This window comes from Chionomys nivalis, chromosome 13 (genome assembly GCF_950005125.1).
Source record: "Chionomys nivalis chromosome 13, mChiNiv1.1, whole genome shotgun sequence".
NCBI lineage: Eukaryota > Metazoa > Chordata > Mammalia > Rodentia > Cricetidae > Chionomys > Chionomys nivalis.
The window spans coordinates 15,651,412-15,675,287 of NC_080098.1; the positions used below are offsets into that span (position 1 = coordinate 15,651,412).

The 23,876-nt window shown below is 38.7% G+C and overlaps 1 protein-coding gene across 1 annotated transcript in view; it reads right to left on the reverse strand.

Annotated features, from left to right (window-relative positions):
- Positions 1 to 23,876, reverse strand: part of Malrd1 (MAM and LDL receptor class A domain containing 1) — a 642,532-nt gene that overhangs the window by 551,968 nt on the left and 66,688 nt on the right. The window contains exons 7-9 of the mRNA XM_057787647.1: positions 14,526 to 14,692; positions 4,265 to 4,357; positions 829 to 1,054 (exon numbers count right to left, since the gene is read on the reverse strand). Of these exons, the coding sequence (XP_057643630.1) occupies positions 829 to 1,054; positions 4,265 to 4,357; positions 14,526 to 14,692 (486 nt within the window). The remainder of the gene's footprint in view (positions 1 to 828; positions 1,055 to 4,264; positions 4,358 to 14,525; positions 14,693 to 23,876) is intronic.

The following is a 23,876-nucleotide window of genomic DNA, read 5'->3' on the forward strand; positions in this document are numbered from 1 at the left end:
CATAACAATATCTCACAAAATAAAACCTTACAGGAAATAAATGCCAAATTTTTAATTTTTTTCAAAAGCCCTTTATTTGTGACACAGTAAACAGATTCCCTGGAGCTCATGGCTTCTGCAAACAGTCCATGAAGTTAGATGCTAAGTTACCTCACATGGGAACCACTGCTTTCATTCTAATGCAAATTCCATTTCCATGGGAGTGTGATGTTTGAATTATTACAGGATGTTTCCTCATTGCTCTCATCAGAGACACTTCATTCAAGGCCCAGAGGGAAGGTGTTGGCCAAGTTTGGCCTTCTTTAAGACCATAGATGGTTGGAAGGAACGTCTACAGTCACCATGGCTGGGTTGGGGGAAGGGGGTAATGGCAACCACATACTCTTTATTCTCCCTTCCCAGCTTCCAAAATAATTACTTAGATGGGAATACACAATACATTTAACAAAAGTTATCAATCTGTAATATATCTATAAATAAAGATACCAAGCTCTTTCTTAATCTTTTTGTTCTTTAATCAAAGTATACATATGTACATGGATGCACACATGCACACCCACACACTCACACCCAACACATGAAAACACACACCACACTAATCATAATAATTTATTTGAAGAACAAAGACGAACATTTAGTAACTTTAGCAGAAGACACCAAGCATTAAATTAACAGAGAGGCCAACAAGGGAGCAATGCTAATAGCTTCAGAGTGAGAAAGTACTTTCATTTTAGCTCAAAGAAAGTGTGCCCGAGTACAGCAAAGGCTATTTCCATCCCACAATCATGAATGACAGCAGGAAAACAATCCTAGAGGGAGTCAACTTACCAGAAGCCTCTAGGGTTGTATTCCTGAATGAATCTTCATCACTCCCACTGGAGCAGCTTGTTCCAGAATCACAAACTGAAGAATGTGTAGGGCATTGGCCACTGGCACAAGTGTATTCGTCAACAGAATAAAGCTGCTGTGAGTGGGTTTGGCCACAGGTGTAAACCAACAACTGACCAAGCCCAATAAAACTTCTCTTTCTCAAAACTGTGCCTTCAAAAACAACCTTTATGGGAAAAAAATGATGAAGAGGTGAATGCATGGTCTTAAAATACAAAAAAGATAAATAGGAAAAAAAAAAAAACTGAAGAAGGGTCACAAAGATAAGCCTGTTTTAAACACAGCCAATGCATCTGATGGCAAAATCTGATTTCTGTTTGACAAATCTGATCTATATTCCTGGTAGTGATAAGCACATGGACTTCAAGAAGTTTTCTGGGAAGTCAAGCAAGAAGAACCAAATATCCATGTAACCATGGGGATTCCTTTTACTGCAAATGGATTATTCGGGTACCATTTTTACAATCTTCTTTTATTTATTTTCAAAATGAAAAAATATTTTCATTAATTCCATGGAGCTATAACTTCATCTGTTTTGTAAACTACCAAAAGTTTATGCTTTAAAACCTGAATGGAAATATCGGGAAAGGGTAAAGAAGTGTAGTATAAGAGTAAACATTTGAAAAGAAGCAACATTTAAAAAACCACACCCACAAATAGAGGCAGTTTTCCAATAAGCAAAGTATCACCAATTAAAGGGAATGAATTCTATTTTGTCCAACTGATTTCCTGGCTTTTCTGGAGATGCACAACATTAGGAAGTAACCCAGTCTTTCATTGCCAGCCAAATGCAGGACAATGTCAATGCATTAGGAGTCCTTGAGGTCCTACTAAGAATAACAGTTAAGGAACTGCAGAAGGATGTAGCAGAAACAGCAAACTAGATGGCAACCTGTTTCCTTCTGTCCAATTCAGTATCCACTAGCTATTTATGAGTAATTTTAATGGATTGAAATCGGATGAGAATCCCATTTCAGAATCACATCAGCTCCATTCCAAGTGTTCAGGTCCCTCACAGGTTTTGACAGTTTATGCAGCAGTATCTTTGGATTTGAAGCATTCTCCTTTGGAGGAAGAAAGGGTGCTCTAAAGGCTCAGGAAGTAAACCCCACAAGCCAGAAGAACTGACAAAAGATTCATTAGATTATAAAACCTTCCTCCCATGAGATTATTAAACTGGTGACCAGCTGTTGGCAGAAGAGGCTCTTCTACCTACAGAGTTGCCTGTATGAAACTGACTTGTCCATGTGCCTGCCATTTACAGTGGACCTGGACCTCAAACTTGTGTGTATTATCACACAAGTTTTGTCTTTTAGTGGTACAGAAGGCTTCCTTTGAGATAGCCTTGATGTGGGATTCCCTTTTGTATGCTGTGAATACAATTCATTAATTAATAAAGAAAACTGGCTTGGCTTGATAGGGCAAAAGAATAGAGGTAGGCAGGGAAAACTAAGCTGAATGCTGGGAGGAAGAATGCCAGAGTCAGAGAGAAGCCATGGAGCCACTGGAGACAGATGCTGGGAACTTTACCCAGTAAGCCACAGCCATGTGGTGATATACAGATTAATAGGAATGGGTTAAATTAATATGAGTTATCCAATAAGAAGCTAGAACTAATGGGACAAGCAATGATTTAGTTAATACAGTTTCTGTGTGATTATTTCGGGGCAAAGCTAGCTGGGTGGCCGGAAACCAACAAGTGGCCTGCTGGAACATAGCCTTACTTCTGTGAGATGACTATTCTCCACACTCCTCTAAATCTGCCCCATATCCACTGGTTTGACAAGTTTTCATTGATGGAATTCTTACTCTGCTCTGTCCTGTGATTGGTACACTTTCTGGGGAAAGTAAGTTTTTCTCACCAGAAAAAAGTCACAACAAAAAAGAATTTCTCTATTGCTCTAGAGGACATCTCTGTTACTATTTCAATAGAACATCACTGAAAGTCATACAAAAGATCTGTCAAAATACTGGCCCCTTTAAGTCTCACTCCGTTTAAGGGTTCTGTGCAGATTTCATCTTTTCAAGGACTAAAGAAGTACATATTTCTTGTTTAAAAAATACATTGGATCAAATATCAGATGGCAAATACATTTAAAGTTTTGCTTCAGAAGATAGTATTCAATTCAAATCCTGTGTTAGGAGAAAAGTATGTTACATCATTTTCTCATAATCAATAACGCATGTGTACATACACTACTGGCCAGCAGTTATGTCTTTTCAGAGCATCAGGAGACCTGATATATGATTCATTTGGGATCTCAAAACTGATGAGTTTAAACTTTGATCTCCATACTCTGCCTTTTTGTATTCATATTTTAATTCCATCTCCTATGCAATAGAAACTTATAACTCCAAAATGTACTGTCTTTAAATTTTGCTTTGTGTTTTTTCCAAATCACAAGGCTAATTTCACTTTGTGGAAAAGTACACTTACTGAATATGTCCTTCAGTAGTTGTAAATATCAACTTATAAAATGGCACACTAGTGTCAAAATGTTAAACATAAAGAGTGTAATATAAACTTCAATTTACAAGACTTTGATTTATAAATGCTATGCTTTAAAAGTGCCAGGATTAGGGCATATGGAATTCTAAAAGTCCACATGGTTATCCTCAGTATTTGGGGAGAGGTGTTTAAACATAGTAAGACCATGAAACAATGATGCTAGTTTTATAAGTCACACATAGTCAATCTTTTATTTTTACTTACATCCTAACATTGGCCTATAGTCTATAAATAGCAAAGATCTCAAGTCAGCTCTTTAAAGTGATCATCCACCAAGTCTTCCATATGTTTCAGGTGTACAATGGTATAGATAGTAATTTCATCACCTGAGTTTCACTAGAAGTATCTGAAACAAAATATCTGCTTTATGAAGAAAAGGGCTTGCCAGGGGCAATGCTGGGAGCTGGGAAGCACAAGACAAGAATGAACAAGGTTTGTCTAAGAATGGGCCTGCTAGCCCAGTGGTTCTCAACCTGTGGGTCACAACCCTTTGGGGTCAAATGACCCTTTTCACAGGAGTTGCCTAAGACCATCAGAAAACACAAATATTTGCATTACGATTCATAACTGTAGCAAGATCACAGGTATGAAGTAAATAATGAGAAAAAAATTAATGGCTGAGATAACCACAACATGAGGAACTGTATTAAAGAATCATAGTATTAGGAAAGTTGAGGACCACTGGGCTAGTAGTTCCTCTGCTCACAGAAAACGTGGCCTGTTAAGAACCCAATATAAAGAAAAGAAAATCTAATTATTATTCCCAAAGATACGAGTATACTTTTCTAATTTAAATTTAACAGTTGATGATAAATTATATATTAGCAAAGTAAAAGTTTAAATTTTAACAAAATCTTATTTTTATACCTTAAATATCTTCAGACCTTCTGGGATTAATACCTCTGCTTTCACCCATGTCTTGTGAGTTGATGTATTGAATGTCCAAGTCATTTTTTCTTCCTTTGATTTGAAATAGAAGCATATTAATAAATTCCCAAATGTTACTCTCATGTTCATATACGTGCTCTTTTAATTATATGTGTTTGGGTGGAAGTGCCCCTGTAATCTCTGGCATCCCTATACACAAAAAGTCTGGAATGTTCAGGTGGAGGCTCCGCTCCAAGCCCCCTCCCCTGTTGTTACCTCAGTCTGGACTCCACTCCTGAGAAAGCCCGTGCTGGTCTTTCAGTCCCCCACCTCATGGTTTCCCCTTGTGGTATCTTCAACTTCCCCTGGGCCCACCCAGGAATGCTGTTTTCAGAATAAACTTAGATTTATTGATTCAGATTGATTGGTTTATTACATTAGCGGCAGCAGACTCCCATTGGCCAGGATTTAAACTTAATATTTGGTGCTGAATCTGAGAAGAGTTGAGTGTTCCTGCTACCGGGTGGCCATGAAAAACCACTCTCTCTTCCTTGCTATTAGACAGACTTTCTGGGTAAATTACCCAATTTCAATCCACAGCCCCTAAAGAGGTGAAGGACCCCTTTCGCCTTCCAGTCTGCCTGCCAAGACACTGCAGGTGGCTGGTCTGTTCTGCGGGTAGAGACAGTCTCTACCTTGTGGGTCCCTTGTTTGGGAAATCTCCTGCACAGAGGAACTCCAACCCTCCTACTGTTTTGATCCCAGGCTGTTTTGGAGGACTCTCTTAGTCTTCCGGTCTCCCGCTAATGGCTTCTGAGTAGATACTTCTGGGTCCAAGTTTGTTACCCAAAACCCTTCAAAATTTGTCAAAACTGGGGCTGAGCTACCCTGGCCAGGTTCCTGCACTCTATTTCTGACCCTCTCCTCCCGCTGTCCCTAGGCTTTCTCTCTGCGCCCGACTTTTGCCTGCAGGCAATCAATCGCCTTGCTCCTCTGCCTGTCTGGATTTCAAGCTTGCATCAGATTGCTCTTCGAGTTTTCCTGACTTGTTCCTTTCCTGGATGCTCACTCTAACTTTGCCAACGCTCCCCATCTGGGATTCATGTCCAACACATAGCTGTTTGCCCCCTCCCCAACACTTTCCCCGGGAAGAGTTTTGTTAGTCCTTTTTGTTAAAGTTTTGTTTCTGTTAAAGTCTTGCGTATTCTTTTGTATGGATAAAAATATGCGAATAATATGGCTATAGTATGCTTGTTTTATGCCTGTGTGTGTATTTGTGCTTGTTTTAAAATCTATAAAACTTATAATTCCAGATAACAACTGTTCTAAAAACAACACATGGTCTGCCAATACCTTACAGCATGAGGGAAGCCACCATTTTGGCTAAGGTGAGAGATAGAGGTTACATAATTCCTGCCCTGTCTTAAAAACAAGTTTTATAAAAAATAAGGCTTATAGTAATGCTGATTTACTGAGATATTAAAGCTGCACCTCTAAATTCTTGTATAGGAATAAATCTTGCTGGCAGGCAAATTTTGTGACTTAAGAGTAAACCCCTTGATATTGATTTAAAACACTAAATTGTTTACAAAGTTAAGACTTGGTTTTGCCTTCTACAGATTAGGATTATGCTCTAGGTATTAGGACCACAGCTGAAAACCAGAGACTAAAATATTCTTTGTAATCTTCTTGCCTCTACTAACATCGGTAAGCTGTAACTGATTGGATAAACTATATGTCCAAATTTACCTTATATGTCTAATTTAGATATACCTAACAGGTAATGGTATCCTGATTCTCAAGTACCTTTATGGATCTGAGAGTATGATATTTAAAAAAGAGCTTCTTATGATAGAGAGACATGTAGCTCCTCCAAGAAGACACATGACTGCAGAAGAACTTCCTCCTGGAGGCTTGTCTTTGGGTGTGGCAAATTCAGTCACAAAGCGAAAAAGCTGCCTTTTACCTCATCAGCTGCCTGGACCCTACCTGGACTGCATGACAAGATACTGGGGGAATTGATCATCTATCTCATCCTGCCAAGATAGGAAGACCGAACTCTACCCTACAGGAAAATCTGTCACAACTCTTGGGCTCAACGACTAAAGGCAAGTACTGCTTCTGAGACTTATGTTTGCCAAAGACTGTGGAGAGACTTGGGATTGCCTGGGTAGCTGGAACAGCTGTCTCACTTCTGCTCATTTACTTATTCCCTCAGATCTGTCTAATGGCAACTGATGACGTAAGGTACTGGTAACTCATTACTTCATTAGTTAAGTTTCCTGCTAAAAGTACAGACAGGTATACCTCTTTCACAGGCTTCATAGTCCAGGATTAACAGGTTTCAGATGTAACTTCAGAGGTTCAGAATTTTAGAATTTCCTTTGTCTTCTAAAATGGCCATGCCTTTTAACCTATAGCCATAGCCGTTTGCTATGACACCAAAATGTAAATCTGTTCCAGCTGTCTTACAGACAGATTCTGGCAGTTTGCTGGGAGAAGTTCTGCTGCTGATTCGAGAAGTCTGGTGTGGTGAAAACTATCCATCTCCAGAGCCTATTTAGATCCCACCCAATTTCAAGCATATTTTACAGGTCCCTCCTGCTGCCAGAGCTGAGGCCAGCCTACAGAGGGTTCTTCAGATATGTGAGCAGCTACACCAGTGCTTGGGTCTTCACCATCGGCACTGCCTCTCCAGGCTCAAATGGGCACCTATCCAGCAACTGCTTCTCTGGCTTTCTTTCTGGTAGTTTTCCCCCTTTCCATGGCTAGTACTGTCCATAGGACCGATGATAAGAGTCTATGTTTTTTTCTCCTAGCAACCTGTCTTCTCAGTTCCCTCAAAAAGCAGATGCCTAAGGTCTCCATGATGGCAGGTAACCTGATGCCTCTCCTCCCACACTTCCTGCTGAGTGTGAACCCACCAAATCTCAACTCTCCCCCTTCACTCATCATCCCACATCCACAGGAAGTAGCCAGACTTGAACTGATGCCCCTATACCCAATAAATCTGATTAGAAGCACTGCTCCAGCCCCTGGCATCATGGCTTCCCTAAACACAAAGAGTCTGGAATGTTTGGGTGGAGGCTCCACTCCAAGAGCCCTCCCCTGGGGTCCTCACAGTCCAGACTGCCCCGCCACTGACAAAGCCCACACAATCAGCAGCTCTACCACTGAGGTTATTAAAAGTCCAAGCCTCTTGGTTTCCTCATCTTCCCCTGGGGCCACCCAAGGGTGCTGTGATCAGAGTAAGCCTGGATTTATTGATTGGTTTATTACATCAGCAGCCAGGGATTCCCATTCTCCAGGATTTTAGCATAACAATGTTTAGTTGAGATTTGTGTATCTTTGCGCTCTTAAGTACTGGGAACTCTTAAAGTACTTATGTAATAATAACAAGAAAAAGAATTTTGAAGGAAAATATAGAAGTAATCATATCTGTACATTAAACATCTCCCTTTATTAATACATGTCAATTGCACATACTAACAGGATTTGGTGTGGAATTTTCATATATGCTTACAGCAGACTTTGACCACATCCAATTACACATCTTCCAGTTTTTTCCTCCTATCAAGAGGATATAAGCAATTGCATTTCTGAAATAAAACCACAAAAAGCAGCTGGCAGAATTGGCAACTTAAATGCTGATCTGCTTACATTGTGCAGCATCACTGTGCTCAGTACGGTGTAAGACTATGGAGCTGATGTACATGCAGGCACAGCTTTGCTTTTGGTTTGTTTTTCAACCTGTAGGAGAAGTGATTCTAATTTCTACACAACATAATTTTGTTGTTGGGTTTTTTTTTTCTCTTTAGTCTTTTGGGTGCCTGCCACCCAGTTCCCAATAAATTACATGTGGAGTCTTATTATTACTTACAAAAGCTCCGGCTTTAGCTTGGCTTGTTTCTAGCCTCATTTTCTTAACCGTCTACCTTGTGTCTCTGGGCTTTTACCTTTTCTTACTTCTGTGTATCTTACTTTCCCTCTTACTCCATGGCTGGTTGTATGGCTGTGTAGCTGGGTGACTGTGTGACTGGCCCCTAGAGTCCTCCTCTTGTTCTCTTGCTCGTTCTTCTTCTTCTCCTCCCACCTTCCTCCTCCTATTTATTCTCTCTGCTGCCGGTCTGAAGGTTGTATTTGTATATTTGACTCTTCTGACAATTTTGCCTCAGAAGCTTTTCCCTTTCCTATATCATATCTTAGACTTCTGTGACGATCGTTTATTACAGCAATTTGAAGCAATAATGAGTAAAATCATTACTGCGTGATATGAGCTAAGATCTGAGACAAAGTCTATACTGTGCTGCATATCAGAGCTAATAGTTTTGGTCACTGTGTTCTAAGACCTTGCTTCCATACTCTGAATTAACACTTACCCTTCTTCAGATATTAGCAAGCATTCAAGTTATTTTGACACTTTCCTGGGGAAAATAAATGAAATTATTCATAATATAGGGAACCATTATTGTTCACGAAATTCTGTGGTGCAAATGTGGGGTGAAGGAACTGCCTCAGGCTAGGGTTGAGCTGTGACAAACCTTGCTTGTTTTTAGTATGAAATGGAAAAAACAGGAAATATCTACTTCTAAGTCTTCTGATGGAAGGCATGTTGCCAGGTAATAGGCTTCTCTCTCCTCAGTTTTGCTTATCTCATCCACGTCCAAGATTTCCTTAAAATGAATCTATCTGCCACTGAGTGTTGTAGCCTCTGATGCCTATCCCAGCTTCCCAAGCCTCAAATACTTAAGAAGGTCTTTCAGATCTACGAAATGTGCTTCCTGTCCTTCTGCATTCCTATCAAGTCCTGAGATTTCCACAGGGGATAGGACTGCACATGAGATTGGAGTTGAGATCTCTCATGTCACACAGAGATGAAGTAGTTTTAAAAAATTAAGGTCTATAACAAATTTCCTCATTAATTATTTCCATATAACTTCAGCTATTTAGCAAGAAGACACTTCTAAACCAGCTCTTAATGACACTATGTGGCAAATTACACCTACCAATCCTCACGATGACCACTTTAGAAGAATAATTTAAAGCATTTGCCTTTGTCGACAATAACTAATCAATTTCCCTCTACAAAAAGGTAAATGTATTTACCCCCCCATCCAATCAATTTCCCTCTGCCTAAAAGTAAATGCATTACCCCCAAAACAGAACAGAACGCTTTGAAAAATGAATGCTTTTCCATATACTAACTTAATGTATATTATGAGTGAGATTGAGATTTTTCTACTGTATTCCTCTGTTTGAGAACACTAGCGATGAAAAGGTAATTTACCCCCAGCTAACTGAAGGTAACTTTTGATTTTTGTTCTTAATCTCAGACTATCGAGTTAGTTTGAACAAGTGAGAATATTAAAAAATAAATAATTAAGCCCCCAGCTTCAGAAAGGTTTTCAAGTATGTTCTAATTTCCTATTACCTTAAAAACCCATCATTAATCAGTTGATCAACAACTTTAAAACTTCTTTGCTGTTCCAGATAAGGTTAAAAAACACCGGCTTACCTGTCAAACATTATGCCTTACTGCTATTCTCAGACATGCCAGATCCTCCCTCCCTCCCAGGAAAGAAATCAGATGGAACACTTCAATACTGATTTTTGAAAACTCTACTTTTGAACACATCTTATGATAAAATCATGGAACCGAAAAAATGTTCTTCTAATAGAACTAATTATAGCCTTAAAATTGTATTATATAAGAACATCAATACCTTCTAAGAAATTTTATTCTGATCCAACCTCTATATTCATTTTATTTGGAAATGGAAATAAAAAAACCGTAAAAGTTACAAGACCAGTTCCAATTATCCATAATTTATTAACACTAAAAAAAAAAATCTCAAAAAGGGAGTGTGTTGCTGTTGATATTGTTTGAGAGATGGAGACGGGAGTTCTTGGCTCTGCATAGCTAAACAATACAAACAGGAACTTGATTTCCAGAATGAAGAAAGCAATTGTCTTCATTCAAAAGCAAAGGTAGTTTAGGTCGAGACATATTTGAAAGGTAGTTGATAATCCTTCTAAGTGTGGGATAAAGCATCGACTTGTGACTTAAATGTACTCCTAGGAAGAGTCTTCAAGCATGATCAGCAAACAGTAAAAAGGGGGTCAGAAAAAACATGAACACTTTCAAAACAGGTATGTTCTGAGGGCTTGATGTGCAACCCTCTACACTCAAACAATTTGAGTCACTACACACATTTCCATTCTGTAGGATAAGCCCCTCCTAGATGACTCAATGTAACACACCCTAATTAGATAAATATGTGGCAGTTACAGGCAATTTCTGAGTCTTTTATTACATAGCTCCAAGGCTACTAACAGAAAGATAGCATTGATTTTTATTGTTATATATACTGAAACTTTGAAAATCTATCAGTGATATTTTGGATGGATTGAAATAATCCTGAAAACTAATGCAAATATTATTTTAATGTATGATAATATCTCTTTGGATATGTAAATAAGCATTGATAAATTTTTTGTCATGTGATATCATCAGATCATATTTTTAAAACATTTGCAAGCATAATCTGAATTCAATTAAATCATTTTATATTTTTTTTACTATTCCTTGGTCAAAGGAGATAATTGAAAACCTGAAAGATTACTGAGGTATGAATAGTACCTTAGCATATGCAGATAAAAACTAATTTGGTTTAGAGTTTGTTAGGTGTAGAGTTTCTTCCATGCATATGAAAAGTTGCCAATGTGGCAGAAAATGTAAAAAAAATGACTTATGCCAATCTCCCAAATAGCTTATTAAATTGACTGGAATACATTAAACAGATGTAATAATATTGGATGCTAACTCTCACTGCAAATATGTCCCAATAACACATTAAAAGGAATTATGCAAGCTGCCAAGAGAGAGGAATAATCAATAGTCCACTCCATCTATAATGCCAATGAACCACAATAATAACCAGAATGCTAAGATATTCTAAAAGGTGCAATAGTGGCACTTAGATCCTAAGGGTAACCAACAATTACCTAACTGGACTTAAGGCTAATTTAATAGGAGATAATTCCTGTCTGGCTCTGTAAATTTAGTCAATACTTGTAGTTGTAAGGCCAAAGAACCTAGAGGAGAACTTACTACCTCTGTCCTTAACCAATATAATCAACAACTGAATCCTAAACACATTGTCATACCCACAGAAAGGGGTAGATCTCACCCCTCATCTAGCAGAAAGAAATAATTACAAAAAGCCACAATAAAAAAAAAAAAAAAAAAACCAAAGGTCAGCTGAACTTGAGGTGCCTGCCCTCAAAGAGTACATTTACAACACAGCCTCTAACATACAGCTCTTAGAACTTCAAGGAAGACAGTGGAGTATGATTGTAAGAAATTAAGCTAAATATGTTTTAAATAACAAAAATATATAACAAGAAGAGAAATATAGAAAAAAGAATTAGAGGACCAAAAAAAGTATCTGGTGTGAAAAAAAAGAAAAGAGGACATCAAGTGGGTTTGTGGGAAAACATTGGACAGAGCATCAGGTGAACAAATATGATCAAAACATGCTGTATGAAATTCTCCAAGAATTAATAAGTGTATCATATTTTTCAAAAGAATACTAGGCTCCATATCTCATCCCAGTAGCAAATAGCATTTTGCCCTGTGATGCACCATACTGATACAAGTTAATGTTTTAGAACTCTACTTTTTTTTTCAAGCAGCAAAAAGAAGGAGGAAGGACTGGGTATGATGAGAAAAGTAGAAAAAGGAAAAGCCAAAGTGAATCGAATGGATTCCTTCCCTGTTCCCAACTATCATTTTTAAAACCATCCTTATCTTTTGGGATTAATTAATCTTGACACTTCAAGCTTCAGAAGGAAAAAGAGCAAAATACAGTGCAGGTAACAAGTATTCTGTCATACTTGACCGGCACAAGTGACAAACAGGCTGTTCTTGTCAATGTATCCAACAAAAACCATGAGAAAATTTCAACCGGATTTATCCAAAGCATCCTGAAACAAAAGAAACTCTTTTGGATAATCTTACAGCCTCTCCAGTGTTGGATTTTCTACAAAATGTTTTCCGTTTCTTAGATGATTGTAATTGATCCCTGTGGTTTTTTTCATTCCTAGTAAGTAGACTTCATAGAAGTGGAGATTTTCAGAGTAATTAATGAAAATGTAAATTGTAGCTAATTTCATTCCATTATATATAAACTGGAAAGTTGTGGATTTGTTTAACCCATTTGCATAACCACAATGTTCACTCTACACAATAGCATTCATTTAAATTCAACTCAAATGACTCTTTTGTGTTTAATCAGGAACTATGAGTCTTCAAATCCCTACTTACTCATCAGAACAAAGAATTTATTTCCATCATATTTATGCTTTTAATAAATGTAGATGTAAAATCTCACACAGATTATATCAGAACTCTAAAGCTGAGCTAACAATGTATAATTTCAATTACATTATTTCTATCAGGAACATAATTTCTTAAATATAGGTTTCTGAATTTTTATTCCTATGTCACAAGTATTTTGGAGTCTGATAGTATCCCCTAGGCTGACTTCTTAAAACACTCTTAAAATGGATAACAAATAGTTAGGAAAAAGAATATCTAAATCTAGTACCAGATAAATAGCTTAATGGTTAAAAGCACTTTCAATAATTCCCACTGAAAATATAGTTAAAAAAATTATTGGGAGGCAGTATTGCCCTTATTAGAGAAAAATGGTAGGCAAGAAAGCCATAAACACCAACAGACTCAGATTGTGTATACAATTGTGATGTGGGATTCCCCTCTGTATGCTGTAAATACCACTGGTTAATAAAGAAACTGTTTTGGGCCTGTGATAGGGTAGAGCAGAGCTAGGCAAGGAAAACTAAACTGAATGATGGGAGAAAGGAGGTGGAGTCAGAGAGAAGCCAAGTAGCCCCACTGGAGACAGACACTGGAACTTTGCCTGGTAAGCCACAGCCTTGTGGCCATACACAGATTAATAGAAATGGGTTAAATTAAGAAGTAAATGTTAGCTAATAAGAAGCTAAAGCTAATGGGCTAAGCAGTGATTTAATTAACACAGTTTCTGTGTGGTTTTTTCAGGACTGAGCAGCTGGGAACTGACTAGTGGCTCTCCTACATCACTGCAGACACTGTCTCACTCACATAGCACACTTCAAAGATGCACACATTGTTAAATAGCTGCCTTATGTGCTGGATCTTCATCACTGGTTAAGTTTTATCATTGCCTTCTTAGATTGACCCTCCTTAGGGGCACTCTGATTGCTTTTCCTTTGTCCCTTTGGTCAACTTGAAGAAATTACAGCCTGTACCCAAAATGCATAACCACTGAGAGCAGATAATGTGGAACTAGGAGCTAGACAGATCCTGAACAGCAGAAAAACAGGGAAAGGAGCCACAGTGATGGCACAGTGATGATTAAAGATGGCAAAATTCTCGACTTTTTCACTCTCATGGCCGGAGACAAAGGCCTGGTAGGATTTTTCTTTCATGGTAGCTCCACCCTACCTGTCAGCAGATGACTAATCTGTTGGTCAAATAAGCTCAAGGCTTGAGCTTAACCTCTGTTCCCAAAGCTGTGGGCATGTCAGCTCCTCTTTCTTCGTTTAAATTGAAAAGCCCTAAACTAGAAAAAAAAGATCCCCCCATCTAGCCCACCAAAGACCATTAAAACTCCCAGGCCTCCAGAAAAGGCTCAGATCTGCCCTTCCTGTCTTATAGGGGAATTTTCTCTGTGTGCCCTGATGTGCATGCTTCTTTACCTTTTTGAGGGGACTGGGGATTTTTGGTTTTTCGAGATAGCATTTTTCTTTAGGTTTGGAGCCTGTCCTGAAACTAGGTCTTGTAGACCAGGCTGGCCTTGAACTCACAGAGATCCACCTGCCTCTGCCTCCCAAGTACTGGGATTAAAGGCATGCACCACCATCACCCAGCTTGCTTCTTCACCTTTAATAAAAGTAGTTTTCAGCTATTGTGGAAAAAAGAATACTTTCTGCTCTTGCAGAAGACCTGGATTTGGTTACCAGTACATGCATGGAGGAGAAAGGACTGACACCATTGTGACTCAAGCTACAGGGCTCAACACCTTTTCTGGCTCCTGAGGGCATTGTCTACATGCGGTGCACAGGCATACACTTAAGAATTTAAGAAACAATATATTAAGTCTATGGACGACTGAGAAATAGAAAGACAAGCAAGTACTTAAGAACGGGAATGTCATATATTCAAGGGATTTTAAATAAATATTAATTTATTTCTCACCTTATATGCGTACAGTCTTACTCTCAGAACACTGTTTTCCATAGTGTAATAGAATTGAAGATAGCAGTGTCCGTCCATGCAATGATATACTGAACTGTTAAAATATGCACTGCTCTCTATAGATCCAAAAGTAGAAGCATGATTGTCCCTCAGCCACACCATGCAACCTAAAAGTGAAGACAAAAAAAGAAAACAATTTAGGGAAAGAATTATGTGGTTATATTTATTTATTTATTTATTTGGTTTGTTTGTTTGGAACAAAACTTTTTATGGAGTTCTTCAAACCAGGCTCAAAATATTTTATTTTAAAGGGTATGAAGCCTGAAAATGGTTATAAGAACAAAAATAGATAGGCTTTAATTTCACACATCAAATCACTCCTAATTCTTCAAGCAAAACTCTACAAGGCATAGTAAAAGACCAGAGTCAGTTTGAAAAGAAAAAGCAAGTATCAGAACCAGACACACATATGTCTGGAAATCCTGGAATGATAAGACTGGAATCTGATGTAAATAAAAATGATATGGAAATATCGATAATAGAAGAAATAGAAACACATAACATGTTGTAGGATAATCTTTTGAAACACTCTGGGGTCTGTTTTACCTTATCTTCCAAAAGCACCTTCTCATTGGTTTCATAAAGAGCTGAATGGTCAATACTTAGGGAGGAGAGGATAGGCAGGCATCTGGGGAGACAGAGGAACTGGGAGAGGGCGATTTGAGAGGCAGAAAAATCTCCAAAGAGATGTAGAGGAAGTTTAAGGTACAGTATGAAGGATGTGTAACAATTCATGTAGCACAATGTAGTTAATTTTTTATTGTTTTTATTGAGCTATCTATTTTTCTCCGCTCCCCTCCCTACATCTCCCCTCCCCACCTACCCTCTCCCATCGTCCCCATGCTCCCAATTTACTCAGGAAGTCTTGTCTTTTTCCATTACCCATGTAGATTAGATCCATGTATGTCTCTCTTACGGTCCTCATTTCTGTCTAAGTTCTCTGGGATTGTGAATTATAGGTTGGTTTTTCTTTGCTTTATGTCTAAAAGCCATTTATGAATGAGTACATATGGTATTTGCCTTTCTGGGCCTGGGTCACATCACTCTGTATGATGTTTTCTAGAGCCATCCATTTGCCTGCAAATTTCACATTATGTTTTTTCTGCTGTGTAGTACTCTGTTGTGTAAATGTACCATATTTTTCTTATCCATTCTTCAGTCGAGGAGCATTTAGGTTGTTTCCAGGTTCTGGCTATGACAAACAGTTCTACTATGAACATAGTTGAGCACATGTCCTTGTGATATGATTGAGCATCCTTTGAGTATATAATCAAAAGTGGTATTGCTGGTTTTGAGGTAGGCTGTTTCCTAATCTTCTGAGAAATTGCCATACTGAAATACAAAGCTGCTGTACCAGTTTGCACTCCTGCCAGCAATGCAGAAGTGGAAGTTCCCTTTATCTCACATCCTCTCCAGCATAAGTTGTCATCAGTGTTTTTGATCTTGGCCATTCTTATACGTGTAAGATGGAATCACAGAGTTGTTTTGATTTACATTTCTCTGATGGCTAAGAATGTTGAGCATTTCCTTAAGTATCTTTCAGCCATTTTGAATTTCTTTGTTGAGAGTTCTCTGTTTAGGTCTGTACCCCAAAGTCTTATTGGATTATTTGTTCTTCTGATGACCGATTTCTTGAGTTCTTTGTATATTTTGGAGACCAGCTCTCTGTGTGATATGGGGTTGGTGAAGATTATTTCCCATTCTGTAGGCTGCTGTTTCGTCTTGTTGACCATGTCCTTTGCTTTACAGAAGCATCTCAGTTTCAGGAGGTCCCATTTATTAATTGTTTCTCACAGTGTCTGTACTACTGAGGTTATTTTTAGGAAGTGGTCTCTTGTGCCAATGTGTTCAAGTGTACTTCCCACTTTCTTTTCTATGAGGTTCAATGTGGTGATCTACTAAGATACCGGTGGTTATTCCAATATTTTATATCTGTTAAGTTTTGATTTGTTACATAGTACGTGGTCAATTTTTGAAAAGTTTTCATGAGGAGCTGAGAAGGTATATTCTTTTATGTTTGGATGGAATATTCTATAGATATCAGTTAAGTCCATATGAGTCATAACATCTGTTAGTTCCCTTATTTCTCTATCAAGTTTCTGTCTGGCAGACATGTCCAGGTGTGAGAGTGGAGTGTTAAGGTCTCCCAATATTAGTGCGTGGGGTTTAATTTGTGATTTAAACTTTAGAAATGTTTCTTTTACATCCGAGGGTGCCCTTGTATTTAGGGCATAGATGTTCAGTAGTGAGATTTTCTCTTGATGGATTTTTCCTGTGACTAATATGAAATGTCCTTCTTTGCCTCTTTTGATTGATTTTAGTTTGAAGTCTATTTTGATAAATATTAGGATAGCTACACTGACTTATTTCTTAGGTACATTTGATTGGAAAATTTTTTCCCAACCCTTTACTCTGAGGCAATGTCTGTCTTTGAGGTTGAGGTGTGTTTTTTGTATGCAGCAGTAGGATGGATTCTGTTTTCATATCCAATCTCTTAACCTGTGTCTTTTTATAGGTGAATTGAGTATATTTATATTAAGGGATATTAATGATCAGTGATTGCTAACATCTGTTATTTTAGTTTTGGTTGTTGGTGATGTTATTATGTATGTTTTTCCCTTCTTTTGGATTTGCTGCTGTGAGACCATCTATTGTCTGAGTTTTTATAGATGTAGCCATTGGGTTGAAGTTTTCCTTCTCATACTTTGCCAATGGCTGAGTTTGTAGCTAGGTTTTATTTAAATCTGGTTCGGTCATGGAATATCTTGTTTTGCCTGTTTATGGTGATTGAAAGTTCTGCTGGGTATAGTAGTCTGGGCTGGCATCCATGATCTCTTAATGGCTGCATAAAGCTTGAACATGACCTTCTGGCTTTCATTGTTACCACTGAGAAATCAGGTGTAATTCTTTAACGGTCTGCCTTTATGTATTACTTGGCCTTTTTCCTTTGTAGCTCTTAACATTCTTTATTCCTTATGTTTAGGGTATAATGTGACAAAAGAACCTTTTAAATTTTTTTTGGTCCAGTCTATTTGGTGTTCTGTAAACTTCTTGTATCTTTGTATGCATATCTTTCTTTAGGTTGGGAAAGTTTCCTTCTATGATTTTGTTAAATATATTTTCTGTGCTTTTGGGTTGGACTTTTTCTATCCATATTATTTTTAGGTTTAGTCTTTTCATGGTGTCCCATATTTCCTGGATATTTTGTGTTAAGTTTTTTTTTTTTTTTGATTTAATGTTTTCTTTGGCCAATGAGCTTATTTCCTATATTATATCTTCAGCACTTGAGATTCTCTCTTCCATTCTGCTGCTTATGCTTGCATTTGTAGTTCCTGATCATTTTCTCATAATTTCCATTTCTATAATTTCCTCGGCTTGTGTTTTCCTTATTGTCTGTATTTCAGTTCCCAAGTCTTAAATAGTTTCTTTAATCTGTTTGATTGGTTTTTTTGTGTTTTCTTTAAGGGATTTGTTGATTTCTTCCATTTTTTTTGTTTTTCCTTTTCTCCATTTCTTTGAGGGAATTTTTATTTTCTCTTTAAGGGCCTCAAACACTCCCCTAAAGTTATTTTTAGGTCATTTTCTTCTGATTTATCTATATTTTCTTGATCAAGTCTTGCTGTTGTAGGGCCACTAATTTTTATTGGTCTCATATTGCTCTTTGTGGTGTTGAGTCTGTTCTTACCTTGTCTACCCATCTTTTCCTCTGATTGGTGTAGTTAGGGCTCTGGCCTGTTCCCACAGATGTCTCTAGCTCAGGCCTGTTCCCTTATAGGCTCTTGACTCACACCTCGCCCTATACAGGCCTCTGACTTGGGACTTCTCACTTGTACCTGCTCCTATGGAGGTTGCTGCCTTGGGCTTGCTCCTGTAGAGGTCACTGGATCAGGCCTGCTGCTGTGGAGATTGCTGCCTTCAGCCTGCTGTGACTGATGTCACTTGCTGAGACCTGCTTTGGCAGAGGTTGCTGGCCCAGGCCTGTTCCCACAGATGTCCCTGGCTTGGGTCTGTACCTGAGGTGGTCCCTGGCTTGGGCCTGATCCCCCAGATGTCCCTGACTCATGCCCATACCCAGAGAGGTCTCTGGCTTGGGCCTGCTCCATCAATGGTGACTCCTTTGTATCTGCTCCTGTGGAGGTGCATAAATTGGTTAATTTAAGGTATAAGAGCTACTTGGGAATGAGATTAAGCTAAGACCACTTTTTCATATTTAATAAGAAGTCTCTGTTTCATTTGTCTGAATCTGGGGTACAAAGATAGACCTGTTACAATAATGTGTTGGTTAACATATGTCATCTTACAAAACTTAAAACACACCTGGGAAAAGGGACTGGAAGCGGGACTTTCAGCTTAGAAATTGTTTCCATCAGAATGGCCTGAAGGCAGGTCTATTGGGCTTTTTCTTGATTGATAAGTGATGCAGGAGAGTCCAGCCTACTGTGGATGGAGATATCCTTAGATAAGTAGGCTTGAGTTGAGTAATAAAGGTGCTAAGCAAGCCTCATGGGCAAACCAGTAAGCAGTATTCTTCCTCCCTACAGGTTCTTGCCTGATCCTGCCCCAGTTTCCATTAGTGATACTGTAACCTGAAATCCAAATAAATATTTTCCTTCCAAGGTTGCTTCTGATCATGGTGTCTTATCGTTACAACAGAGAAGCAGACTAGAGCAGAGAGCACAGGCAGAGAGATGGAAAATTTAGGCATCAGAAAGTAACACTAGTGACCAAAGTAGTGTAACAGAAGTTAGAATGTCTTTATCGGTTTTATTAGTAAACAAAACACTGTTGAGAGAAGAATCTCCTAACTTGAGGAGACTTGTAGCTCTTCTAAAACCAAAACAAAAATAAAATTAATAGGAAAAAGGAAGATAAGGAGAAAACCAGAAAAGCAACAAAAGCAGTATTTGAAGCAACTGTAATAGAATTTCTCCAAATCACAGATTAAAACCCATAAAATACCAAGCAGCACAAATACTTTTTTAAAAGAACAAACACTAATACGCAGATCAAAGAAAAAATGAAAATCTAACAAAAGCCAGAGAGGAAATATTTTACCTATAAAAAGCAAAATTAAAAAAATTATCTTTCCAAAAACTGTAAAATTTAAAAGAGAATAAAATGAAATGATATGTTTAGATCTGGAAATGATTCATCTGTATTATGACTAGTGAGAAGTTGCTTTGTAGACATATCTAAGGAGAAGAGGTGGTGTAGGAAAAAGAAAATCTTCTCCAAAAGGAGAAACTGAATGTTCAGCAATTCAAAAAGACAGTGGCCACAACCCTGAGCAATGCAGAGGAAAGGACAGGTAACACACTCAAAAGAAGTAAGCCATGACAAACATAGGTGCAACCTTGTTCCTGCCAACAATGAAAGAGGAGCAATAATCAGAAGCCTCATCCAAAATGAAACTCAGGAGGCCCTGGTGAAGGTACTAACAATCCCAGCCATAGGAGAAGCCCAGAGTTCTTACAATCTTCTAATACAGTTGCAGGTTTCACTGCAACAGTGCCTCCTGCAGATGGATAAACACCAGGCATAACCCTTTTCTCTCATCTATATGACTCTGGGTACCATCTTCATGGAAAATCTATTATTGAGTAAAACCAGCTAATCACCAGCTTCCGAACAAGAAATGATCACAGGTCAGGAAGTCTGAATGACACCCATAATGTCATTCATCCAGGTGTGATCAACACTTAGAAGATCTGGAAGGTACGAAGACACATCTTCTGGTTTTAGGTCTGTATAAACTTCAGTGCTCTAATTGCACCCCCCCCTTCCAAACATACTTGGGAGACAAACCCAGCCTTGGTATTAGGCAGTCCAGGGAGTAAAATCTGAAAAGGCTTGGAAAGGTTGAAGAATCTGTCCAGTATAAACTGCAAAGCTGAATTTGTCCAGTAGAGGCCCCTGGTACCAAAAGAAAGAAGGCCTACTGAAGTCTGGTGGGGAATGGGCAGTTGTACAGTACAAGCTCAATGCCACTGAAATCCTGTGAAAGACAAGAGTCCACCAGTGCAACCAGCTGTCATGTGTCCCTGTTCACATAGCTGGCATGCATATAATGGATTTTTAAGATACATGTGTGGTTGAAAAATCTACTATTCTATCCAAAGCAAAAAAACAGTATAAAGACTGACCCAACTCAGCACAACTAAAGAAGAAAAAGGAACATTACTAGAATTCCAAAGAAATCCACCAGCTCTTTAGGCAACACCTCAAAAAGTTATATTCCAAAACATGAAAATACACAGATAAGGCAAGGAAAACAAATTATAAAATATGCAATTATTATCTCCATAAGATATGAACTTAAAAAGTCTTAAAAAGAATTTAAGCTATGATTCAAAGATAAATATTACAGAATAGATGAAATTTTCAAGATTTCTCTCATATTCAAGAAGATGAATGGACAAGGTAGATTGATGTAATTGGAATGGGAAGATCGATTGGGAAGGGAGGGGAAGAACAAGGGTAGGGATGGAATCTGAGGAGGAATAGCTAAAAATGGGGCATTTGAGGCATCATATAGAAAACAGTGAAAGTTTTCTATAATGTATATTTATATGAAGGCAATCTAAATGAAATCACAAAATAATAGAGGAGACAGAACCCAACTGGACATACCTTGTCACAAAATGAAAGGTTATATCTAGTTAAATTCTTGGCCAAGGGCATCCCATGGGAAGCTACGAACAACCTAAGATCTTGCCAAGGCTATTAGCTCAGCAAAAACTGACAGTACGTTTCCATTGCTGAAAACAATATCTATACAACTCACTGAACATGGAAAAGCCAAGCTTGTGCCTTCCTAGAACTTTCACCCCTATGGACTAGTGTTCATGCCCTGGACTGTGCTCTGCACACTTCCAAAGGAGAGTTAAACACCAAGCTATAAACCCTGTGTTCTACAATGGTGTCCTGCTTGTAATATACCAATGAAATTTGGCACAAAGTTTGTAGGAGTAGCCAACCAAAACCTGATTTGATTATGGCCCCTCCTTGATATAAAACCCATACCTGATGCTATTTGGGTGGCCATGAATCTGAGATTACATAGGACCTAGGGAAAAAATAAATACTACTGTTCTGATAAAGGAATATAAGAATAAAATTACTCCTAAGACATTGTACTATACTCATAGATCAGTGTCTTGCTCAGCCATCAACAGAGAATTTTCCTGATGGGAACAAATACAGAGACCCACAGCCTTGGAACACCCTAAAAGGATGTTTCCATCAAATCCCCCCTCTTCAGGTCATAGGTAAACCCAAGGAAGAAGAGGCAGAAAGAATCTAGAAGCCAGAGGGAAAGGAGGACAGCAAGGAAGAAGGAACCTCTAATAAACAGGACTGAACACATATGAACTCACAGAGACTGATGCAGCATGGTCTGCACTGGTCTGCTCAGGTGGGGTCCTACAACATAAAAATAAATGGATATATCCCCTATCCCTAGCCCAGAAGTTATCTCCAACTGATAGCCACTTGCAAAGGAAAAGGTAGCTATCTCCAAGGGAGTCTTACTGGGGAGAACAACCATTCGTAAGGGTAGAGCCAAGCAGTAGATGCCAGCAAGAAAGAACTCAAAAATATCTTTAGAGGTTCTTTGTCTCATAATGCTATGTCACGCCATTTTTTATTTGACCTTATAAATATTTATTTGACCTTTATACATATATTATGTCTTTCATTTTTTAAATGGAATTCCTGTGTATTGGTCTCTGAGTCTTAGTCTTTCTTTTTTCTTTCTTTCTTTCTTTCTTTCTTTCTTTCTTTCTTTCTTTCTTTATTTCTTTCTTTTTTCTTCTTTTTTTGTTTTTTTGTTTGCTTGTTTTTGTTGGGGGGAAGTTCTTCCTTATCTGTCTGTTTGCTTTCAAATGAGAGATAGAAAGAATGTGGATCATATTTGAGGGAAGGTGGGAAAGGACTAGAATGTATAGGGTGAAGGGAAAGCATAATCAGATTATTTTGTATGAAAAAACTTATTTTGAATAAAAGAAAAAGATGAAAAAATACAAAGATATTTTAGTTTGATAAAAAAAGTTTAGTCTCTGTGCAGGTGTGTGCATGTGTGTGTGTGCGTGCGTGCAGTGTGTGCAGTGTGTGTGTAGGTGCCCACAGGGGCCAAAAGATGATACCAGGTCCCAGATTGGAGTTCAGGCTGCTGTGAACAGCACATGGGGGTGCTGAGAACTGAACTCACATTCCTTGGAAGGAAGCAGATGCTCTTCACAACTGAGTCATCTCTCCAGCTTCCACTTTAGGTTTTATGTAATAAATTTAGTATTCATGTGTGTATATTAAAATTAATATTATTAAGCCAGTTAGGTATCTTATCAAGGGAAAGTGTTTGTACAGAAAGCACAAGCAGGAGCACTTTTGGTTCCATTGGTTCCCAAACCTACATGGTAGACATAGAAAACCAAATCCTCACATACATGCCATGGCATACTTAGACACACATTCACACACACTGCATACATTAATAAATAAATACAATTTTAAATTAAGGGTACATATTTAAAACCATGTCAGGTAACATTTTCAAACTAGTAGCAAAAATAAAAGTAAAAAGTGACCAATAACTGAGAAAGAGGTCAGGGTGGGAATGGTGGGGAGGCATGCACACAAATCATAACAACTTACATTCTAATAACAGAAGGAAACAGCATTTCAGTGAGAAGTAACGTGACTGGGCTGGATAAAAGGCTTTGTTTTTAATTCATATAAACTAAAACATTCAGACCATTAGAAAGATAAAACAAAACAACAGCTAATGTGGCATGATTCTTCTTTTACAGTTTTAAAAATAACATCATTTTCCCTTTCAAAATTTATGATATATTATACTTTTATTAATATGTATGCTCATCGACACCCCTGGCTTAAAGGTTTAAAACTCATCACAATAAAGCATCATATATAGGCCCGGCAGGCAGGCCTAGGCGGCGGAAGCACCGGCGCACAGACAGTTCCGGGTGGTGGAGGCACCAGCAGGCAGGCCTAGGCGGCGGAAGCACCGGCGCGCAGGCAGGCCCGGGCGGCGGAGGCACCAGCACGCAGGCAAGTCCGGGCGGCAGAGGCACCGGCGTGCAGGCAGGCCCGGGTGGCGGAGGCACCGGCAGTCAGGCCCGGCAGGCAGGCCCAGGTGGCGGAGGCACCGGCGCAAAGACAGTTCCGGCCGGCGGAGGCACCGGCAGGCAGGCCTAGGCGGCGGAAGCAACGGCGCGCAGGCAGGCCCAGGTGGCGGAGGCACCGGCAGGCAGGCCTAGGCGGCGGAAGCAC